At 45.2% G+C, this 20598-nt stretch overlaps 1 protein-coding gene across 4 annotated transcripts in view; it reads right to left on the minus strand.

Moving 5' to 3' along the window:
• Positions 1-20598, minus strand: part of LOC134343845 (uncharacterized) — a 68240-nt gene that overhangs the window by 5194 nt on the left and 42448 nt on the right. For 3 of the 4 annotated variants that reach the window (XM_063042642.1, XM_063042632.1, XM_063042624.1), the window contains exons 5-6: positions 10232-10375; positions 4275-4370 (exon numbers count right to left, since the gene is read on the minus strand). In XM_063042642.1, the coding sequence (XP_062898712.1) occupies positions 4275-4370; positions 10232-10375 (240 nt within the window). The remainder of the gene's footprint in view (positions 1-4274; positions 4371-10231; positions 10376-20598) is intronic. The other variant, XM_063042653.1, reaches the window with a different exon arrangement.

Genomic DNA, 20598 nt, shown 5'->3' on the forward strand with positions numbered 1-20598 from the left:
GGAACAGGTTTATCCACAGAGTGGTGGGTGCATGGAATGCATTGCTGGTGGTGGAGGAAACTGATACAGTAGGGTCTTTTAAGAGCCTCTTAGATGGGTACATGGAGTTTGGAAAAATAGAGGGCGATGCGCTAGGGAAATTCAAGGCAGTTTCTAGAGTAGGCTGCATGGTTGGCACATATTGTGGGCCGAAGGGCCTGTAATGTGCTGCAGATTTCTATGTTCTGTGTTCATGCTTTCTATACAAAGCTCTCCATTCCAAACAAATGCATAAGCAGGCCTGGCTTGTTAATTTGCAGGGGAGAATCCACATAGAGTGGCACCAGCTGCTGGGATAGAAGAGATAGAAATCTCCCTGGTGGGTAGAATTCAACCTTCTATCAGGTCCAAAATTATTCTTAAAATGTCAATGTAGGTGATCTTACAGTACACCAGCCAATACACTTCGCAGCTTTTACATTGTCATACCAAATCTGCAGGTTTCCCTACCGATGGAATCAATCAGCATCCAGCTAGAATTAACTCAGTCAAAGATGCTAAAAAGTATGCCAATTTTCTTAAATGTCATATTGCATTATAGCTCAAAGCAATCTAAACAGATCTAAACAGTGGTGTGGAGTTGATGCTTCAAGCCTGAAGTCCGTTTTCTCCTCTAGTACTTCTACCACACTTGTGATTGTCTGGTCTGTTTTCCCCAGGGCTGAAGTTATGAATATGCATAGCTATTGAAGTTTAGTCTTGCAGTTCTCTCTGCGAATGGCAGAAGACTATGTCAACAAGAACCACACAGTATTGAAATACAAGCAGCCAAGGCCTTTGAAATCCAGCTTGTCTTGCTTACATAGGAGTATAGAAACCATAGAAACTACAGCACAGAAACAGGTCTTTTGGCCCTTCTTGGCTGTGCCAAACCATTTTCTGCCTAGTCCCACTGACCTGCACACGGACCATATCCCTCCATACACCTCCCATCCATGTATCTGTCCAATTTATTCTTAAATGTTAAAAAAGAACCCGCATTTACCACCTCCTCTGGCAACTCATTCCATACTCCCACCACTCTGTGTGAAGCCCCCCCTAATGTTCCCTTTAAACTTTCCCCCCCTCACCCTAAATCCATGTCCTCTGGTTTTTTTTCTCCCCCTGCCTCAGTGGAAAAAGCCTGCTTGCATTCACTCTATCTATACCCATCATAATTTTATATACCTCTATCAAATCTCCCCTCATTCTTCTACACTCCAGGGAATAAAGTCCCAACCTATTCAACCTTTCTCTGTAACTGAGTTTCTCAAGTCCCGGCAACATCCTTGTAAACCTTCTCTGCACTCTTTCAACCTTATTTATATCCTTCCTGTAATTTGGTGACCAAAACTGAACACAATACTCCAGATTCGGCCTCACCAATGTCTTATACAACCTCATCATAACATTCCAGCTCTTATACTCAATACTTCGATTAATAAAGGCCAATGTATCAAAAGCTCTCTTTACGACCCTATCTACCTGTGACGACACTTTTAGGGAATTTTGTATCTGTATTCCCAGATCCCTCTGTTCCACTGCACTCCTCAGCGCCTTACCATTAACCCTGTATGTTCTACCTTGGTTTGTCCTTCCAACGTGCAATACCTCACACTTGTCAGTATTAAACTCCATCTGCCATTTTTTAAGCCCATTTTTCCAGCTGGTCCAAGTCCCTCTGCAGGCTCTGAAAACCTTCCTCACTGTCTACACCTCCAATCTTTGTATCATCAGCAAATTTGCTGATCCAATTTACCACATTATCATCCAGATCATTAATATAGATGACAAATAACAATGGACCCAGCACTGATCCCTGTGGCACACCACTAGTCACAGGCCTCCACTCAGAGAAGCAATTCTCTACCACCACTCTCTGGCTTCTTCCATCGAGCCAATGTCTAATCCAATTTACCACCTCTCCATGTATACCTAGCAACTGAATTTTCCTAACTAACCTCCCATGCGGGACTTTGTCAAAGGCCTTACTGAAGTCCATGAAGACAATATCCACTGCCTTCCCTTCATCCACTTTCCTGGTAACCTCCTTGAAAAACTCCAATAGATTGTTCAAACATGACCTACCACGCACAAAGCCATGTTGACTCTCCCTAATAAGTCCCTGTCTATCCAAATGCTTGTAGATTCTGTCTCTTAGTACTCCCTCCAATAACTTACCTACTACCAACGTTAAACTTACTAGCCTATAATTTCCCGGATTACTTTTCGATCCTTTTTTAAACAATGGAACAACAAGAGCCACTCTCCAATCTTCCGGCACCTCACCTGTAGACAGCGACATTTTAAATATTTCTGCCAGGGCCCCTGCAATTTCAGCACTAGTCTCCTTCAAGGTCCGAGGGAACACCCTGTCAGGTCCTGGGGATTTATCCACTTTATTTTTCCTCAAGACAGCAAGCACCTCCTCCTTTTCAATCTGTACAGTTTCCATGATCTCACTACTTGTTTCCCTTAATTCCATAGACTTCATGCCAGTTTCCTTAGTAAACACAGACGCAAAAAACCTATTTAAGATCTCCCCCATTTCCTTTGGTTCCACACATAGCCGACCACTCTGATCTTCAAGAGGATCAATTTTATCCCTTACAATCCTTTTGCTCTTAATATACCTGTAAAAGCTCTTTGGATTATCCTTCACTTTGACTGCCAAGGCAACCTCATGTCTTCTTTTAGCCCTCCTGATTTCTTTAAGTATTTTCTTGCACTTCTTATACTCCTCAAGCACCTTATTTACTCCCTGCTTCCTATACACGTCATACAACTCCCTCCTCTTCTTTATCAAAGTTGCAATATCGCTTGAGAACCAAGGTTCCTTATTCCTATTCACCTTGCCTTTAATCCTGACAGGAACATACAAATTCTGCACTCTCAAAATTTCTGCTTTGAAGGCTTCCCACCTACCGATCACATCCATGCCAGAGAACAACCTGTCCCAATCCACACTTTTTAGATCCTTTCTCATTTCTTCAAATTTGACCTTCTTCCAGTTCAGAACCTCAACCCTAGGACCAGATCTATCCTTGTCCATGATCAAGTTGAAACTAATGGTGTTATGATCACTGGAACCAAAGTGCTCCCCTACACAGACTTCCGTCACTTGTCCTAACTCGTTTCCTAACAGGAGATCCAATGTTGCATCCCCTCTAGTTGGTCCCTCTATATATTGATTTAGAAAACTTTCCTGAACACATTTTACAAACTCTAAACCATCTAGACCCCTAACAGTATGGGAGTCCCAATCAATGTATGGAAAATTAAAATCCCCTACCACCACAACTTTATGTTTCCTGCAGTTGCCTGCTATCTCTCTCTGCAGATTTGCACTTCCAATTCTCTTTGACTATTGGGTGGTCTGTAATACAATCCCACTAATGTGGCCATACCTTTCCTGTTTCTCAGCTCCACCCACAAGGACTCAGTAGACAAGCCCTCTAATCTGTCCTGCCTGAGCACTGCTGTAATATTTTCCCTAACAAGCAATGCCACTCCCCCACCTTTCATTCCTCTGCCTCGATCACATCTGAAACATCGGAACCCTGGAATATTAAGCTGCCAGTCCTGCCCCTCCTGTAGCCAAGTTTCACTAATTGTTACAACGTCATAATTCCACGTGTCAATCCATGCCCTCAACTCATCCGCCTTCCCAACAATACTCCTAGCATTGAAATATATACACCTCAGAAGATTTTTACCACCACTCACAACCTTTCTATCAGCGGATTTGCTTAAACTTTTAACATCATTTATTTTCACCCCAGCCACACTGTCAGCTCTGGTACTGTGGTTCCCATCCCCCTGCAAATCTAGTTTAAAGCCTCCCCAATAGCATTAACAAACCTCCCTGAAAGGATATTGGTCCCCCTGTAGTTCAAGTGTAACCCGTCTCTCTTGTACAGGTCCCACCTGACCCAGAAGAGGTCCCAATGATCCCGAAATCTGAAACCCTGCCCCCTACACCAGTTCCTTAGCCACTTGTTCAACCTCCAGAGCATCCTATTCCTACCCTCACTGGCACCTAGCACAGGTAGCAATCCTGAGATTACCACCCTCGAGGTCCTGCTTTTCATATTTCACTGACATCTTTCACTCCTATCCCAGTATCACCTGCTGCTGCTCTAATTGGATTATCTCTGAGATCAATGAACTCAGTCACCAAAAATGCAAAATCAGCTTAAATTAGGTCATGCATAAATGAAATCTATAGCCATATTAAAAGGTAAATGTCTTCTTACCGTACTCTGCATCATCAAGTGACTGAGTAGCTGACTTGGGTTTCGCACCGACTTTATTCCAATATTCATCCACAGAATCTTCACTTGCATTTTGTACTTCAACACCAGATTGAGAGATGAATGAATCAGTATTGAAAATATTCATAAAGTTATTGTTAAGTAGACCTGATTAGTCCTCACTAATTTGATACTTGGGAAGCTGGTGATACATGCAACTCTTGCCCTTTTATGGGAGAAATAACTTACAAGTGTAGGCAATTATCATTGTTAAGCATCATACTTACAAGTGCTATTTGAATATTCGGTTTTGTCCAAATCTAATGCAATTTTTAAAATGGGTTTTATTCTTGCAGAACCTGTAGAGCAACTGTTATGCCATGTTATTGATGGGCCCATTGAATGCAAGCGTAAACCAGCTAGACCCACTTCCCTGAACACAACTTGGCTCTTCAACTTCTCTTTCAGAGACTTATTTCCCTCTTAATGCTACCACTAAGATTAGACCTTTCTCCTGCCTTCTCCCCATAACCTTTCAAAGGGTTACTGACTGATACACATCTTTTTCTTATTTAATTCCTGAGAGAACAGGGGGTATGGCTGCAGAGTCTTTTCTATTGTGGGTGTCAGGTGTTGTCTACGCCCACCTGGACAAGACAGCGAGCACTGTGAGGGTCATGTTTTTTGACTTCTCCAGTGCATTCAACACCATCTGCCCTGCTCTGCTGGGGAGGAAGCTGACAGCGATGCAGGTGGATGCTTCCCTGGTATCATGGATTCTTGATTACCTGACCGGCAGACCACAGTACGTGTGCTTGCAACACTGTGTGTCCAACAGAGTGATCAGCAGCACTGGGGCTCCACAGGGGACTGTCTTGTCTCCCTTTCTCTTCACCATTTACACCTCGGACTTCAACTACTGCACAGAGTCTTGTCATCTTCAGAAGTTTTCTGATGACTCTGCCATGGTTGGATGCATCAGCAAGGGAGATGAGGCTGAGTACAGGGCTACGGTAGGAAACTTTGTCACATGGTGTGAGCAGAATTATCTGCAGCTTAATGTGAAAAAGAATAAGGAGCTGGTGGTAGACCTGAGGAGAGCTAAGGTACCGGTGACCCCTGTTTCCATCCAGGGGGTCAGGGTGGACATGGTGGAGGATTACAAATACCTGGGGATACATATTGACAATAAACTGGACTGGTCAAAGAACACTGAGGCTGTCTACAAGAAGGGTCAGAGCTGTCTCTATTTCCTGAGGAGACTGAGGTCCTTTAACATCTGCTGGACGATGCTGAGGATGTTCTACGAGTCTGTGGTGGCCAGTGCTATCATGTTTGCTGTTGTGTGCTGGGGCAGCAGGCTGAGGGTAGCAGACACCAACAGAACCATCAAACTCATTCGTAAGGCCAGTGATGTTGTGGGGATGGAACTGGACTCTCTGACAGTGGTGTCTGAAAAGAGGATACTGTCCAATGTCTCCCATCCACTACATAATGTACTGGGTGGGCACAGGAGTACATTCAGCTAGAGACTCATTCCACCGAGATGCAACACAGAGCGTCATAGGAAGTCATTCCTGCCTGTGGCCATCAAACTTACAACTCCTCCCTTGGAGGGTCAGACACCGAGCCAATAGGCTGGTCCTGGACTTATTTCCTGGCATAATTTACATATTACTATTTAACTATTCATGGTTTTATTACTATTATTTATGGTGGGTACAACTGTAACAAAAACCAATTTCCCCCAGGATCAATAAAGTATGACTATGACTATTTCCAGGAGACTACCAGCCTCTGCAATGGCCACATCTGCATCGAGATGCAACTCCTTAGAAACCGTGTTAGGGAACTGAAGCTGCAGCTCAAAGACCATCAGCTTGTTAGGGAAAGTGAAGCAGTGATAGACAGGAGCTACAAGGAGGTAGTAACAACACTTCCCCCCCCCCCCCCCAAGGCTACAAGAGACAGATAATTAAAATCACATTGGAGCAAAATTAGGCCATCTGGCCCATCAAGTCTGCTCTGCCATTCAATCATGGATGATCATTTATCTCCTCCTCAACCCAAGTTCTCGGCTTTCTCCCCGTAACCTTTGACGCCATGTCCAATCAAGAAACTATCAATCTCTGCCTTAAATACACTCAACGACCTGGCCTCCACCGCTGCACGTGACAAATTACACGAATTCACCACCCTTTGGCTAAAGGAATTTCTCTGTATCTGTTTTAAATGAACACCCCTCTATCCTGAGGCTGTGCGCCCTTGTCGTAGACTCTCCCACTATGGGAAACATCCTTTCCACATCTACTCTGTTTAGGCCTTTCAACATTCAAAAGGTTTCAATGAGATTCTCCCCCCCCCCCCACCCAATCCTTCTGAATTCCAGTGAGTATAGACCCATCAAAATTCCCCGTATGATAGCCCTTCCATTCCTGGAATCGTCCTTGTAAACCTCCTCTGGACCCTTTCCAATGTTGGCACATCTTTTCTAAGGTGAGGAGCCTAAAACTGTTCAATACTCAAGGTGAGGCCTCACCAGTGCATTATAAAGCCTCAGCATCACATCCCTACTCTTGTATTCTATACCTCTTGAAATGAATGCTAACATGGCATTTACCTTCCTCACCACCGACTCTACCTGCAAGTTAACTTTCAGGGTGTTCTGCACAAGGATTCCCAAATCCCTCTGCATCTCAGATTCCTGGATTTCCTCCTCATTTAGAAAATAGTCCACACATTTATTTCTACCACCAAAGTAAATGACCATGTATTTGTCAACATTGCATTTAATTTGCCACTTTCTTAGCCATTCTCCTAATCTGTCTAAATCCTTCCGCATCCTACCCATTTCCTCAACACTACTGACCCCTCCACCAATATTTGTATTATCTGCAGACTTGGCAACAAAGCCATCTATTCCATCATCTAAATCATTTATATACAGCATAAAAAGTGGTCCCAACACCGACCCTATGCAGCAACACTAGTCACTGGCATCAATCAGAAAATGATCCTTTTATTCCTACTCACTGCCTCCTACCTATCAGCCAACACCTAAATGTGTTAGTAACTTTCCTATAATACCATGGGCTCTTCACTTGGTAAGCAGTGTCATGCGTAGCATCTTGTCAAAGGCCTTCTGAAAGTCCAAATATACAACATCCACTGCAAACCCTTTATCTATCCTACTTATAGTCTCTTGAAATGAGAGTTAGATAGATTGCTGAAGAGATAACAGATGCTTGGTCATAATCTTTCAAGAAACACTTGATTCTGGCATAGTCTCAGGACTGGAAGATTGCAAACATCACTCCACTGTTTATGAAGGGAGAAAGGCAGAAGAAAGGAAATTATAGATCAGTTAGCCTAACCTCAGTGACTGGGAAAGTGTTGGAGTCTATTATTAAGGATGAGGTTTCTGTGTTCTTGGAGACTAATGATAAATAAATCAAAGCCAGGATGATTTCTGTAAAGGGACATCTTGCCTGACAAATCTGTTAGAGTTCTTCGAGGAAGTAACAAGCAGGGTGGACAAAGGAGAGGCAGTGAATGTCATTTACTTGGATTTTCAGAAGGCGTTTGATAAGGTGCCACACGAGGCTGCTTAACAAGATAAAATTTGATGGTGTTACAGGAAAGATATTGACATGGATATCAGAATGGCTGATAGGCAGGAGGCAGCAAGTGGAAAAGGGTCCTTTTCTGGTTGGCTGCCAGTGACTAGTGGTGTTCCGCAGGGGGTCAATATTGGGACTACTTTTCACATTGTTTGTCAATGATTTAGATAATGGAATTGATAGCTTTGTGGCAAAGTTTACAGATGATACAAAGATAGGTGGAGGGAGGGGTGGTGCTGAGGAAGCAATGTGATTGCAGCAGGACTTGGACAAATTAGAAGAATGGGCAAAAAGTGGCAGGTGGAACACAGTGCTGGGAAAGGAACAATAGTGCGGATTATCTCAATGGGGAGAAAGTTGAAACGGAGGTGCAGAGGGACTTCAGGGTCCTTGTGCAAGACTTCCAGGAGGTTAATTTACAGGTTGAGTCTGTGGTAAAGGAGGCAAATGCGAAGTTGGCATTTATTTTTGAGGGAAATATGAAAGCAAAGATACAATAATAAGCCTTTATGAGATACTAGCCAGTCCGCACTTGGAGTATTGTCAACAGTTTTGGGCCCCATATCTCAGAAAGATTGTGTTGGCATTGGAGAGGATCCAGAGGTGGTTCACTCCAATGGTTCTGGTAATGAAGGGGTTAACACACAAGGAGCATTTGACAGCTTTGGGCCTGTACACACTGAAGCTTAGAAGAATGCAGAGGGATCTCATTGAAACCTACTGAATCTTGCAATAATGAGACAGGGTGGACATGAAGACGACATTTCCTATGGTAGGGTTATCCAGAACTAAAAAGTACAGCTATAAAATTGAGGGGCAACGTTTTAAAACAGGGGCAAGGAGGGATTTTTTTTGCTAGGATAGTGAATCTGTGGAATGCTCTACAATACACTGCAGAGGAGGCCAAGTCTGTGGGTATATAAATAAGGTTAACATGGGTCCGTGGTGCAGAGTGGAAAGAGAGAGAAGGGAGCGATAGTGATAGATGATTCAATAGTAAGAAGAACAGACAGAGATTCTGTCGATGTGAACAGGACACCCAGATGGTATGTTGCCTCCCAGGTGCCAGGGTCAGGGACATCCCAAATTGCATCCACAACATTCTGGAGAGGGAGGGAGAGCAGCCAGATGTCTTGGTACATATTGGTACCAATGGCATAGGAAGGAAAAGCAAAGTAGTCCTGAAAAGAAAATTTAGAGAGCTAGATAGAAGGCTGAGATGCAAGACCTCTAGGGTAGAAATTTCTGGATTGTTGCCTGTGCCACACACCAGTGAGGGTAGAAACAGGATGATTTGGCAGGTAAATGTGTGGCTGAGAAGCTAGTGCAGGGGGCAGGGCTTCATATTCTTGGATCATTGGGATCTCTTCTGGGGAGATATGACCTGTTCAAAAGTGATGGGTTTCACCTGAACCCGAGTGGGACAAATACTCTCTCGGGCAAGTTTGTTCGGGCTGTGGGGAAGATTTTAACTAACTCTGCAGGGGGAGTGGGAACCGGAGTGATGGGACGCAGGATGGATGGTTTTAAAAAAGTAAAGGTAGCGTGCATTCAGACTGTCAGGAAGGGCAAGCAGGTGATGGGACTTAGTCACAGCCAACAGGGCGAGTATCAGTACATTAGGGATGCAAAATTAAAAAGTAGCAAATACAGTACTCAAGGTGTTGTATCTCAATGCATGCAGTATCAGAAATACGGTGGATGATCTTGTTGCACTATTACAGGTTGCCAGATATGAAGTTGTGGCCAACACTGAATCGTGGCTGAAGGACGGTTGTAGTTGGGAGCTGAATGTCCAAGGTTACACATTGTATCAGAGGGATAGGAAGGTAGGCAGAGGGGGTGGTGTGACTCTGCTGGTAAAGAATGGCATCAAATCGGTGGAAGGATGTGACATAGGATCAGATGTTAGATCCTTGTGAATCGAATTAAGAAACTGCAAGGGTAAAGGACCCTGATGGCAGGTATATACAGGTATCCCAACAGTGGCTAGGAGGTAGACCACAGGTTACAACAGGGAATAGAAAAGGCGAGTCAAAAGGGCAAGGTAATGGATAGACATGGGAGATCTTAATATGCAGTTTGATTGGGAAGATCAGGTTAGAAACATAGAAAACCTACAGCACAATGCAGGCTCTTTGGCCCACAGTGCTATGCCGAACACGTACGTACTTAGAAATTACCTGGGGTTAGGTACACCTGCAAACCTGCTCATTAATGCAAATATCTAATAAGTCAATCAGGCAACTCAATCATAAAATCATGCAGATATGGTCAAGGAATTAACCTGTTGATCAGGCAAAAAAAATCAGAATGGGGAAGAAGTGTGATGTAACTTACTTTGATTGCAGAATGATTTTTGGTGCCAGATGGGGTGGTTTGAGTATCTCAGAAAGTGCTGATCTCCTGGAATTTTCATGCACAAGTCTCTCGAGTTTATAGAGAATGGTGCAGAATACAAAAAACATCCAGTGAGCAGTAGCTCTGTGGGTAAAAATATCTTTTTAAGAAAATGGAACAGAATGGCCAGACTGGTTCAAGCTGACAGGAAGGCAACAGTAACTCAAGTAACCACGTGTTATAACAGTGGTATGCAGAAGAGCATCTGTGAACACACAGGACGTCAAACCTGAAGAGGATGCGCTGCAGCAGCAGAAAACAATGAATTTACACTCAGTCCTGACGAAGGGTCTCGGCCTGAAACGTCGACTGCGCCTCTTCCTATAGATGCTGCCTGGCCTGCTGCGTTCACCAGCAACTTTGATGTATGTTGCTTGAATTTCCAGCATCTGCAGAATTCCTGTTGTTTGAATTTACACTCAGTGGCCACTTTATTAGGTACAGGAGGTACACAGACCACAGAAAGAAGATCCACTCCCCACCTCCCTCCTATCGCACCCCAATATATATCTAAGTAGCAAAACCTTTTAGTCTCCTGGTGTTGGCTGGAAATAAAATATACACCTGCACACTAGAAACATAGAAAACCTACAGCGCAATACTGTACAGGCACTTCAGCCCACGATGCTGTGCTGAACATGTACTTATTTTAGAAATTACCTAGGGTTACAGATAGCCCTCTATTTTTCTAAACTCATGTACCTATCCAAGAGTTTCCTAAAACATATTGTATCTGCTCACCAGCAGCCCATTCCACGCACTGACCACTCTCTGCGTAAAAACTTACCCCTGACATTTCCTCTGTACCTACTTCCAAGCACCTTAAAACTGTGCCCTCTCCTGCTAGCCATTTCAGCCCAGGGAAAAAGCCTCTGACTAGCCACATGATCAATGCCTCTCATTATTTGAAACACCTCTATCAGGTTACCACTCAATGAGAAAAGGCCGAGTTCACTCAACCTACTTTCATAAGGCATGCTGCCCAATCCAGGCAACATCCTTGTAAATCTCCTCTGCACCCTTTCTACGGTTTCCACATCCTTTCTGTAGTGAGGTGACCAGAATTGAGCACAGTACTCCAAGTGGGGTCTGACCAGGGTCTTATATAGCTGCGACATTACCTCTTGGCTCTTAAACTCAATCCCATGATTGATGAAGGCCAATGCACCGTATGCCTTCCTAACCACAGAGTCAACCTGCGCAGCAGCATTGAGTGCCCTATGGACTCAGACCCCAAGATCCCTCTGATCCTCCACACTGCCAAGTGTCTTTCCATTAATACTATACTCTGCCATCATATTTGACCTACCAAAATGAACCACTTCACACTTATCTGGGTTGAGCTCCACCTGCCACTTCTCAACTCAGTTTTGCATCCTATCAATGTCCCGCTGTAACCTCTGACAGCCCTCCACACTATCCAAAACACCCCCAACCTTTGTGTCATCAGCAAACTTACTAACCCATCCCTCCACTTCCTCATCCAGGTCATTTATTAAAATCACAAAGAGAAGGGGTCCCAGAACAGATCCATTGGTGACCGACCTCCATGCAGAATATGATCTGTAAACAACCACTTCAGTGAGCAAGCCAATTCTGGATCCACAAAGCAAGGTCCCCTTTGATCCCATACCTCCTGACTTTTTCCAATAAGCCTTGAATGGGGTACCTTATCAAATGCCTTGCTGAAATCCATATACACTACATCTACTGATCTTCCTTCATCAATGTGTTTAGTCACATCCTCAAAAAATTCAATCAGGCTCATAAGGCACGACCTGCCTTTGAAAAAGCCATGCTGACTATTCCTAATCATGTTATGCCTCTCAAAATTTTCACAAATCCTGCCTCTCAGGTTGATAATGGATCTCGAGAAACGTAGCAGTATTCAGTGGAGTAAGGGAAGTTACAGAGAGAGGAGAGCCATTTCTACCACCATAATCACAGATGCAGCAGAGAAAGTGTCAAGGTGGCTCTGGATAAAGAAGGCAGATCCATGGGTTGCTGTTAGGGCACAGGTTGGGGTTTGATCAACCCTGGTCAGGTCACCTGGGCGAGGGTGTATGATGTTCAAAGATCCGAAACACCTGATGAGCCCAGGTAACATCACTGATGTGCCCTGGCTTAGCACCATGCAGATGTTTCTGTAAGAACTACCTCCTGGGACACCAGTGACCACCAGGAAGAGTCTGGTTGACAGCAAGTTTGGTAACAACTGGAAAGACAGTTGACAGCCTGGAAAGACAGCAAACCGGGGAGAGGGTGGGTTGGCAGCCCTAACTGCAGCTCCTGTAAAGTACCCAAGAAGGCTACAGATCAAAGAATGGAAAGATACCCCCAGGGGAAGCCCGGGGCGGGGGGGGCGGGGTGCGAAAGAACTTCCCAGGCGGACGGACACAAGGCTACCAACCCAGTGCAATGGACAATCAATGAGTACGCAGTGCATCTGTGACAAAATTTGTAAGAACCAGAGAGGCTTGAAAATCCACCGGTCAAGGGTGAAGTGTAAAGAGCAACAGAGAGCTCCAAAATGTGCAGATTGAGACAGAGGAGCAGGGTCAGGAAGCACCCCACGGAACCCAGAGCCTCTGCGTGGTGCAAGCTGTGCATCCCAACATCACATCTCAGACCGTGCGGATCAAATGGCCCAAAGCCTGCCAGACAGAGTGGCAATGATTTGAGGACGTAGATCTAGTATTGGAAACAGTGGCCAAAGCTGGTGTGGAGAGGAGATTACAGATGACAACAGGGATCATAACTCTGGCAGCAGAAAGATTTGGTACCAAGGAAGTGAAGTAGGCCAAACAGCCATATGTTAAAAACAACAGCCTCCAAAATCCACAACATCCGGAAAGAACTCAAGGCGATCAAGCAACAACATAAATTTGCAAACCATGAGGAAAGGGCACCACCGGAAGAACTGCGTGTGATGCGGAGGAAAAGGTTCATAACTCTGAGAAGAGCGAAGCAACATCTGAAGCACAGGAGAAGAGGAGCACAGGAAAGATCTGCATTTATCAGTAACCCATTTCAGTTCACTAAACAGCTGCTGGGTCAGAAGAGAAGCTGAAATCTGTCCTGCACAAAGGAACAGATGGACCACCATCTTCGAAGCACCTTCAGTAACCTGGACAGAGAACTGGGAGACTGATGTCCTCATCATGCTTGCAGAACCAACAGAGGCTTTCGACCTTCGAGAGCCTCTCTTCAAGGAGGTTCAGCAAGTAGTCAAGAAAGCCAGTGCTGGCTCAGCACCTGGTCTGAATGGCACCACCTACAACATCTACAAATGCTGCCCCTGGCTTCTCCGGCGGCTGTGGAGAATCCTCAGGGTCATCTGGAAGAAAGGCAAAGTGCCCAAGCAATGGAAGTATGCAAATGGAGTGTGGATTCCAAAAGTAGAGGACTCCGAGAACATCAGCCAGTTTAGGATAATATCCTTGCTGAGTGTTGAAGGGAAGGTCTTCTTCAGCGTGGTGGTGAAGCACCTAACAGAGTACTTTCTGAGGAACAATTACATCAACATGTCTGTCCAGAAGGGTGGCGTTCCAGGGGTACCAGGCTGCTTGCAGCACACAGCTCCTGAGGGAGGCCAGAGAGAACAAGGGTGACTTAGTGGTTTTGTGGTTGGATTTGGCCAATGCCTATGCGTCAATCCCCCACAAGGTTGTTGAAGACGCTGAGAAGGCACCATGTTCCTGAAGGAATCAGAGGCCTCCTTATGGACTACTACAACAGGTTCCACCTCAGTCTCAACAGGACCAACAACATCAGACTGGTGCAGGCTGGAGATTGGTATCATCACAGGCTGCACCATCTCAGTCATTCTCTTCACCCTGGCAATGAACACGCTGGTAAAATCTGCAGAGCCAGTGTCAAGGCCCGAAATCAAGATCTGGGCTCTGCCAACCACCAATACGAGCCTTCATGGAAGATCTGACTATCACTACGGAGTCAGTGCCTGGTGCTAGGTGGATTTTTAAGGGGCTGGAAAGGTTGATGAGGTGGGCAAGGATGTCCTTTAAGCCTGCAAAATCAAGATCTGCAGTGCTGGAGAAGGGAAGAGTACAGAAGAAATTTTGTTTCTCTATTGAGGACATTCCAATTCCTACCATCTCAGAGAACCCTGTTAAAAGTCTTGGGAAGATGTTTGATGCAACACTCAGAGATAAGGCAGCAATAAGAAACACCTGTGGGGAGTTTGAACAATGGTTGCAGGAGGTTGACAGGATGGGCCTTCCTGGGCAGTTTAAGGCATGGATTTACCAGCACCATACACTACCAAGAATCCTCTGGCCACTGCTTCTCTAAGAGTTTCCAGTTTCCACTGTTGCTGAATTAGAGAGGATAGTCAGCTGGTTCCTGCGAAAATGGCTGGGTTTACCAAGGAACATCAGCAGCATCGCTCTGTACGGGAATAACTGCAAACCGAGGCTCCCCCTGAAATCCATCGAGGAGGAGTTCAAGGTTTTGTGAGCAAGAGAGGTGCTGCTATTCCGGGAATCTTCAGATCCAAAGGTTGCCAGAGCAGGAGTGGCAGTGAGAACTGGAAGAGAGTGGAGAGCAGGAGCTGTAGTGGAAGAAGCTGAGGCGCGACTACACCACAAAGTGCTGGTGGGGGTAGTCACCAAGGGAAGAGCTGGACCTGGAAGCCTTGAAGTCCCCCATTTTGACAAAGTACAAGGGAAAGAGTGATGAGAACTGGTCCAGAATGAAGGGCAGCTGTGGAGGAGGAGAGGACCAGCAGAGCAGTGGCAATGAAACAGCAAGGAGCCTGGACCAAATGGGAGCAGGTGATCGAGCGAAAGATCACATGGAACGATCTCTGGAAGGTGGATCCACACCGCATCAAGTTCCTCATCCAGGCTGTTTATGACATCCGTCCTAGCCCATCCAACCTGCACTGCTGGGCCCTGCAGAACGACCAGCTTTCCCCCTGTGAGAAGACCGGTACACTAGAGCATATTCTGTGCTGCTGCCCCAGAGCTCTTGCCAATGGCCATTATCGGTGGCGGCATGACCAGGTCCTCCAGTCACTTGCTGAGACAATCTGCAGCACCCTTAACATCTGCCAGAAAACAAGTCTGGTCAAGAACACCACCTGCTTTGTCAGAGGGGAAAGACCAACAGGACACCAGAAAGCAACCGGGTTGTTCTTCACTGTGCAGGACCGGAAGCTGAAAGCAGACCTGGGAAAACAGCTGCAGTTTCCTTCCCACATCACAGACTACATTGTGGCCCGACATTGTGTTGTGGTCCGACTCATCGAAGCACGTTCTCATGTTCGAGCTTACCGTGCCGTGGGAAGAACGCACGGAGGAGGCCTACGAGCGGAAAAGAGCCAAGTATGAAGATCTGAAGAACAACTGCCAAAGAGGCTGGAGAGCAAAGTGTTAGCCCATGAAGGTTGGGTGTCGTGGCTTTGCAGGCCAGTCGCTCTGCAAGGTATACATTGCACTTGGAATCACGGGAGAGAGAAGGAGAGCCATTTCTACCACCACAGATGCGGCAAGTGTCAAGGTGGCTCTGGATAAAGAGAGCAGATCGGTGGGTTGCTGCTAGGGTACAGGCCATGGTCTGATCAACCGCGGTCGGGTCACCTGGGCGAGGGTGTATGATGTTGAAAGACCCGAAACACTTAACAACCCCAGGTAGCATCACTGATGATGTGCCCTAGCTTAGCATCATGCAGATGTGTCTGTAAGAACTAGAATGAGAGAGGAGTTGGCCAAAGTAAATTGGAAGAAGCTGCTGACAGGGATGTCGGCAGAGCAGCAATGACGTGTTTCTGGGAAAAATGAGGGAGGTACAGGACGTGTATTCCAAATATGAAGAAATACTCAAACAGTAAAATAACACAACCGTGGCTGATAAGGGAAGTCAAAGCTATAGTAAAAACAAAGGGCACGCAACAAATCAAAAATTAGTGGGAAGATAGTGGAAAAAAAGACCTACAGAGATCAAGTAAAGAATCATTGAAGGGAAAAGATGAAATATGAAAGCAAGCTAGCAAATAATATCAAAGTGGATAGCAAAAGTTTTTTCATGTTAAAAAAAAGAGTGAATACAGGACCACTCAAAAACAAGGCAGGAGAAATAATAACGGGGGAACAAGGAGATGGCTGATGAACTAAGTCAGTACTTTGCATCAGACTTCACTGTGGAAGATACTAGCAGAGTGGTGGATGTTGTTGTATGTGAAGGAAGAGAAGTGGGTGCAGTTACAATTACCAGGGAGAAGGTGCTCAAAAAGCTGAAAGACCCAAAAGTACACAAGTCACCCAAACCAGATGAACTGCACCCTAGAGTTCAGAAAGACTTGGAGTTAGAGATTGTGGTGACACTAGAAATGATTTTTCAAAAATCATTGTACTTTGGCATGGTGCCAGAGGACTGGAAAATTGCAAATGTTACTCCACTCTTTGAGAAAGGAAATTATAAACCAATTAACCTGACCACAGTAGTTGGGAAGATGTTAGAGTCAATTGTTAGGACGAGGTTACAGAGTACTTGATGACACAGGACAAGATAGTACAAAATCAGCATGGTTTCCTTCAGGGAAAAATCATGCCTGACAAGCCTGTTGGAATTTTTTCAGGAGATTACAAGCAGGATAGACAAAGAGGATGCAATGGATGTTGTATGTTTGGACTTTCAGAAGGCCTTTGACAAGGTGGCACACACAAGGCTGCTTACCAAGTTAAGAGCCCATGGCATTACAGAAAAGCTACTAGCATTGTTAGAGCATTGGTAGGAGGCAGCAAGTGGGAATAAAAGGATCCTTTTCTGGTTGGCTGTCAGTGACTAGTGGTGTTCCGCAGGGGGTCAGCGTGGGAACCACTTCTTTTTATGCTGTATATAAATGATTTATATGATGAAATTGATTCCTTTGTTGTCAAGTTTGCAGATGATACGAAGATTGGTGGAGGGGCAGGTAGCGTTGAGGAAACAGGTAGGATGCAGGACTTGGACAGATTAGGAGAATGGGCAAAAAAGTGGGAAATTAAACACAATGTTGACAAATACATAGTCATGCACTTTTGTAGTAGAAATAAATGTGCAAACTATTTTCTAAATGGGGAGGAAATCCAAAACTCTGAGACGCAATGGGACTTGGGAGCCCGTGTGCAGCATACATTGAGGGTTAACATGCAGGTCGAGTCAGTGGTGAGGAAGGCAAATGCAATGTTAACATTCATTTCAAGTGGTCTAGAATTCAGCTTTTTTCTTAAAGATGTGGTGGGTGTGTTCCGGCTACCACTGCACTGCTGCATTATTCGCGGCAATGTATCGGTCCATGGCCCGGAGGTTGGGGACCACTGGTCTAGAATACAAGAGTGGGGATGAGGTGCTGGGGGTTTAGAAAACACTGGTGAGGCCTCAGCTTAAGTATTGTGAACAGTTTTGGGCTCCTCATCTTAGAAGAGATGTGGTGGCATTGCAGAAGTTCAGGGGCAGCGCTAAGGTGGTGCTAGCTGGTGCTATAGCACCAGCATAGCACCAAAGAAATTAAACTGAAATTTCACATACTAATTTCAGCTGCTATGCTTTCTGTATAGTTTTGAATACAGCTTGTTTCTCCAGTTGATTGCACCCCCAATTACAATAGCACCCACGCAGCAATAAACTTATAAACTCTGTCAGATGCACTCTACACTTCTGCTTATTCGTTCATTGTCAATGTCTTGGCATTGCTGTCCTCAGATCAATTAAACTGATCTAAGATCACTTCAGGTGGTGATGTCACTCACTCTTGCGAGAGATTGATAGTATACATCCAGGCGCAGATCCATGGTCTCACGAGACTAACAGATCGAACACACACACACCTTTTACAAGCTAGCATCGGCCTGGCACGTGCATTATTTTGGCCGATGTGAAAAATGGATCGCTCTTTAGTGAGAAAACGACCTCATCCAGAGGAATCAGTGATCTCAACCTGAGCCTGTCTTAATTGAAAGCGACATGCAGAAAGTAGTAAGTGGGGATGAGGATGACAGCAGTTCATCGAAGGAGTGTGAGGGCGAAGTAGAGGAACAAGGAACGGAGTGGGATTCGGAAGAGAACATGGATAAAGCTGCTCCTAGTGCTAGTGGGAATACTGTTAGTGATGTCAGCCAGCAGCCTGAGGAAGGACCCCGATGGCCAGCATTGAGAAAGTACCCTTTGCTGCTCGCAACAAGTTTGGCAATCAGCAAAGGAGTTTTATTCGTGGCTGGTTTGACTGACTGGAATATTCGATCATGAAAGATACTACATTCTGGTTCACATGCAGGCATTTCCTGTGTAGAGGACATGGGTTCCATTTTGAGTCTACCTTCACTGTCACCGGTTACCGCAACTGGCGGAAAGCTACAACAGCTTTCAAAACCCACCATGTAAGTGCAGCTCATAGGTTTGCTATGGAGACATGGGCCAAATTCAGATTGAGAAAACAAGACTGTTCAAGATTGGGAAATATGCTTGACAAAGGACATGCAAAGATTGTGAGTATGCGAGCTGTGGTTGAGTCCCTAGCAAGGACAGACAGTGAATGACACAGTGGAATTTCTAGCTCCAATGAGACCCTACCGCGATGCATTTATAGATTTATACAAACTCCTCTGCATATCACTGACTCTACCTGTGACATCTGCCTCATGCGAACGGAGTTTCTCTTGCCTCAGACGCCTCAAAAACTACCCGAGGAATAGCAGTGATGCTCGTAACAGCAACTTGGCCCTGTTGGCCATAAGCAGCCGGAGGACCAAGGCACCTGACATCCAGAAAATCATTGATGCTTTCACCACCAATCACAAGAGACGGATTGTGCTTCTCTGAAAACAACAATGGTGAAGGCAGTTGATTTTAAAATTTAGGCCAAGACTAATGCTGATTATTATTATTTTGTGGTGGATACCCCATAGTCCTTATGTTTCCTGCAAATCCTAAACTATTACATTTACTGCTATTAAGCCTACTGGTTTTGCTTAGACTTCCAAGCAGTGATTCTGTTGATCTTTGTTTTAAATTCAGTAGCCAAATTAATTGAGGTATTGCATGGTCAGAGTATGATTTGTCCAACTCCTGGTAAAGCCTTGCATCTGTTGTTTGCCTTATTTCACTTTAATAACAGTGTATCTTTTGGCATTGTCTTTGTAATGTGAATAGCAGTGGACATTATGGATTAGTGTTGTGTTTTTCTGTTGAAAAGCAGGAATGATATGATAAATACACAGCCTATATAAAGTAGAAATAATGTATGTACAGTGTAGTTTCACTGAACAGAATTGCCAAAAACGGTTTGTAAAGAAAAATGGGCACATACCCACATATTATGCATGCTCACATGGGTGCCCGCGTAAGGCTTCATGGTCATGGTAGTCTTTTTTGGGACAAACAACGTATTTGACTGCTACTCTTGTCTGTTGGTAACCCTACCCACCCACCCCCCCCCCCAGTTGGCAAGAATATTGTCAATATTAAACTGGTCCGCAGTGCAAAAAAGGTTGGGGACCTCTGCCATAGGGTACATCCCTCAGCACCATCACTGAATAATTCAGCCCCACTGTAGCACCAGCAAGAAAAGATCTCTGGCACCGCCACTGCAGAGGGTCCAGAGGAGGGTGACAGAATGATTCCAGGAATGAAAGGGCAGAACACCCTAAAGGTTAACTTGCAGTTTGAGTCGGTGGTAAGGTAACTTACTTACCTTGGCAGCACCCTCTCCCGAGCAGTGACTATTGATACATAAGTTAACTGCAGAATAGCAAAGGCAAGCTCTGCTTTCAGTAGACTGCGCTCCACTGTGTGAGAACGCCGAGGAATCAGCCCAGCAACAAAACTGAAGGTCCACAGAGCTGTGGTACTCACTACCCTCCTGTATGCCCATGAAACGTGGACTGTGCATTGAAGGCATGCAAGACAGCTCAACCATTTCCACATAACGCAAACAAGAGGAATTCTGCAGATGCTGGAAATTCAAGCAACACACATCCTGACGAAGCGTCTCCACCTGAAACGTCGACTGTACCTCTTCCTAGAGATGCTGCCTGGCCTGCTGCGTTCACCAGCAACTTTGATGTGTGTTGCAACCATTTTCACATGACTTGTCTTCACAGAATATTAGGCATCAGATGGCAAGACAAGTACCAGACACTGAAGTTCTCTCCAGAGCAGTCTACCATCAGTCCACACACTGATGAGAGCACAGACCCGGTGGGCAGGTCATGTCATCCACATGCTGGACGAGCGCATACCCAAGCAGCTCCTTTTTGGGGGAACCCTCTGCTAGAAGACACTCGCATGGAGGGCAGAAGAAATGTTAT

The sequence above is a fragment of the Mobula hypostoma genome, chromosome 1 (assembly GCF_963921235.1).
Source record: "Mobula hypostoma chromosome 1, sMobHyp1.1, whole genome shotgun sequence".
NCBI classification, from domain to species: domain Eukaryota; kingdom Metazoa; phylum Chordata; class Chondrichthyes; order Myliobatiformes; family Myliobatidae; genus Mobula; species Mobula hypostoma.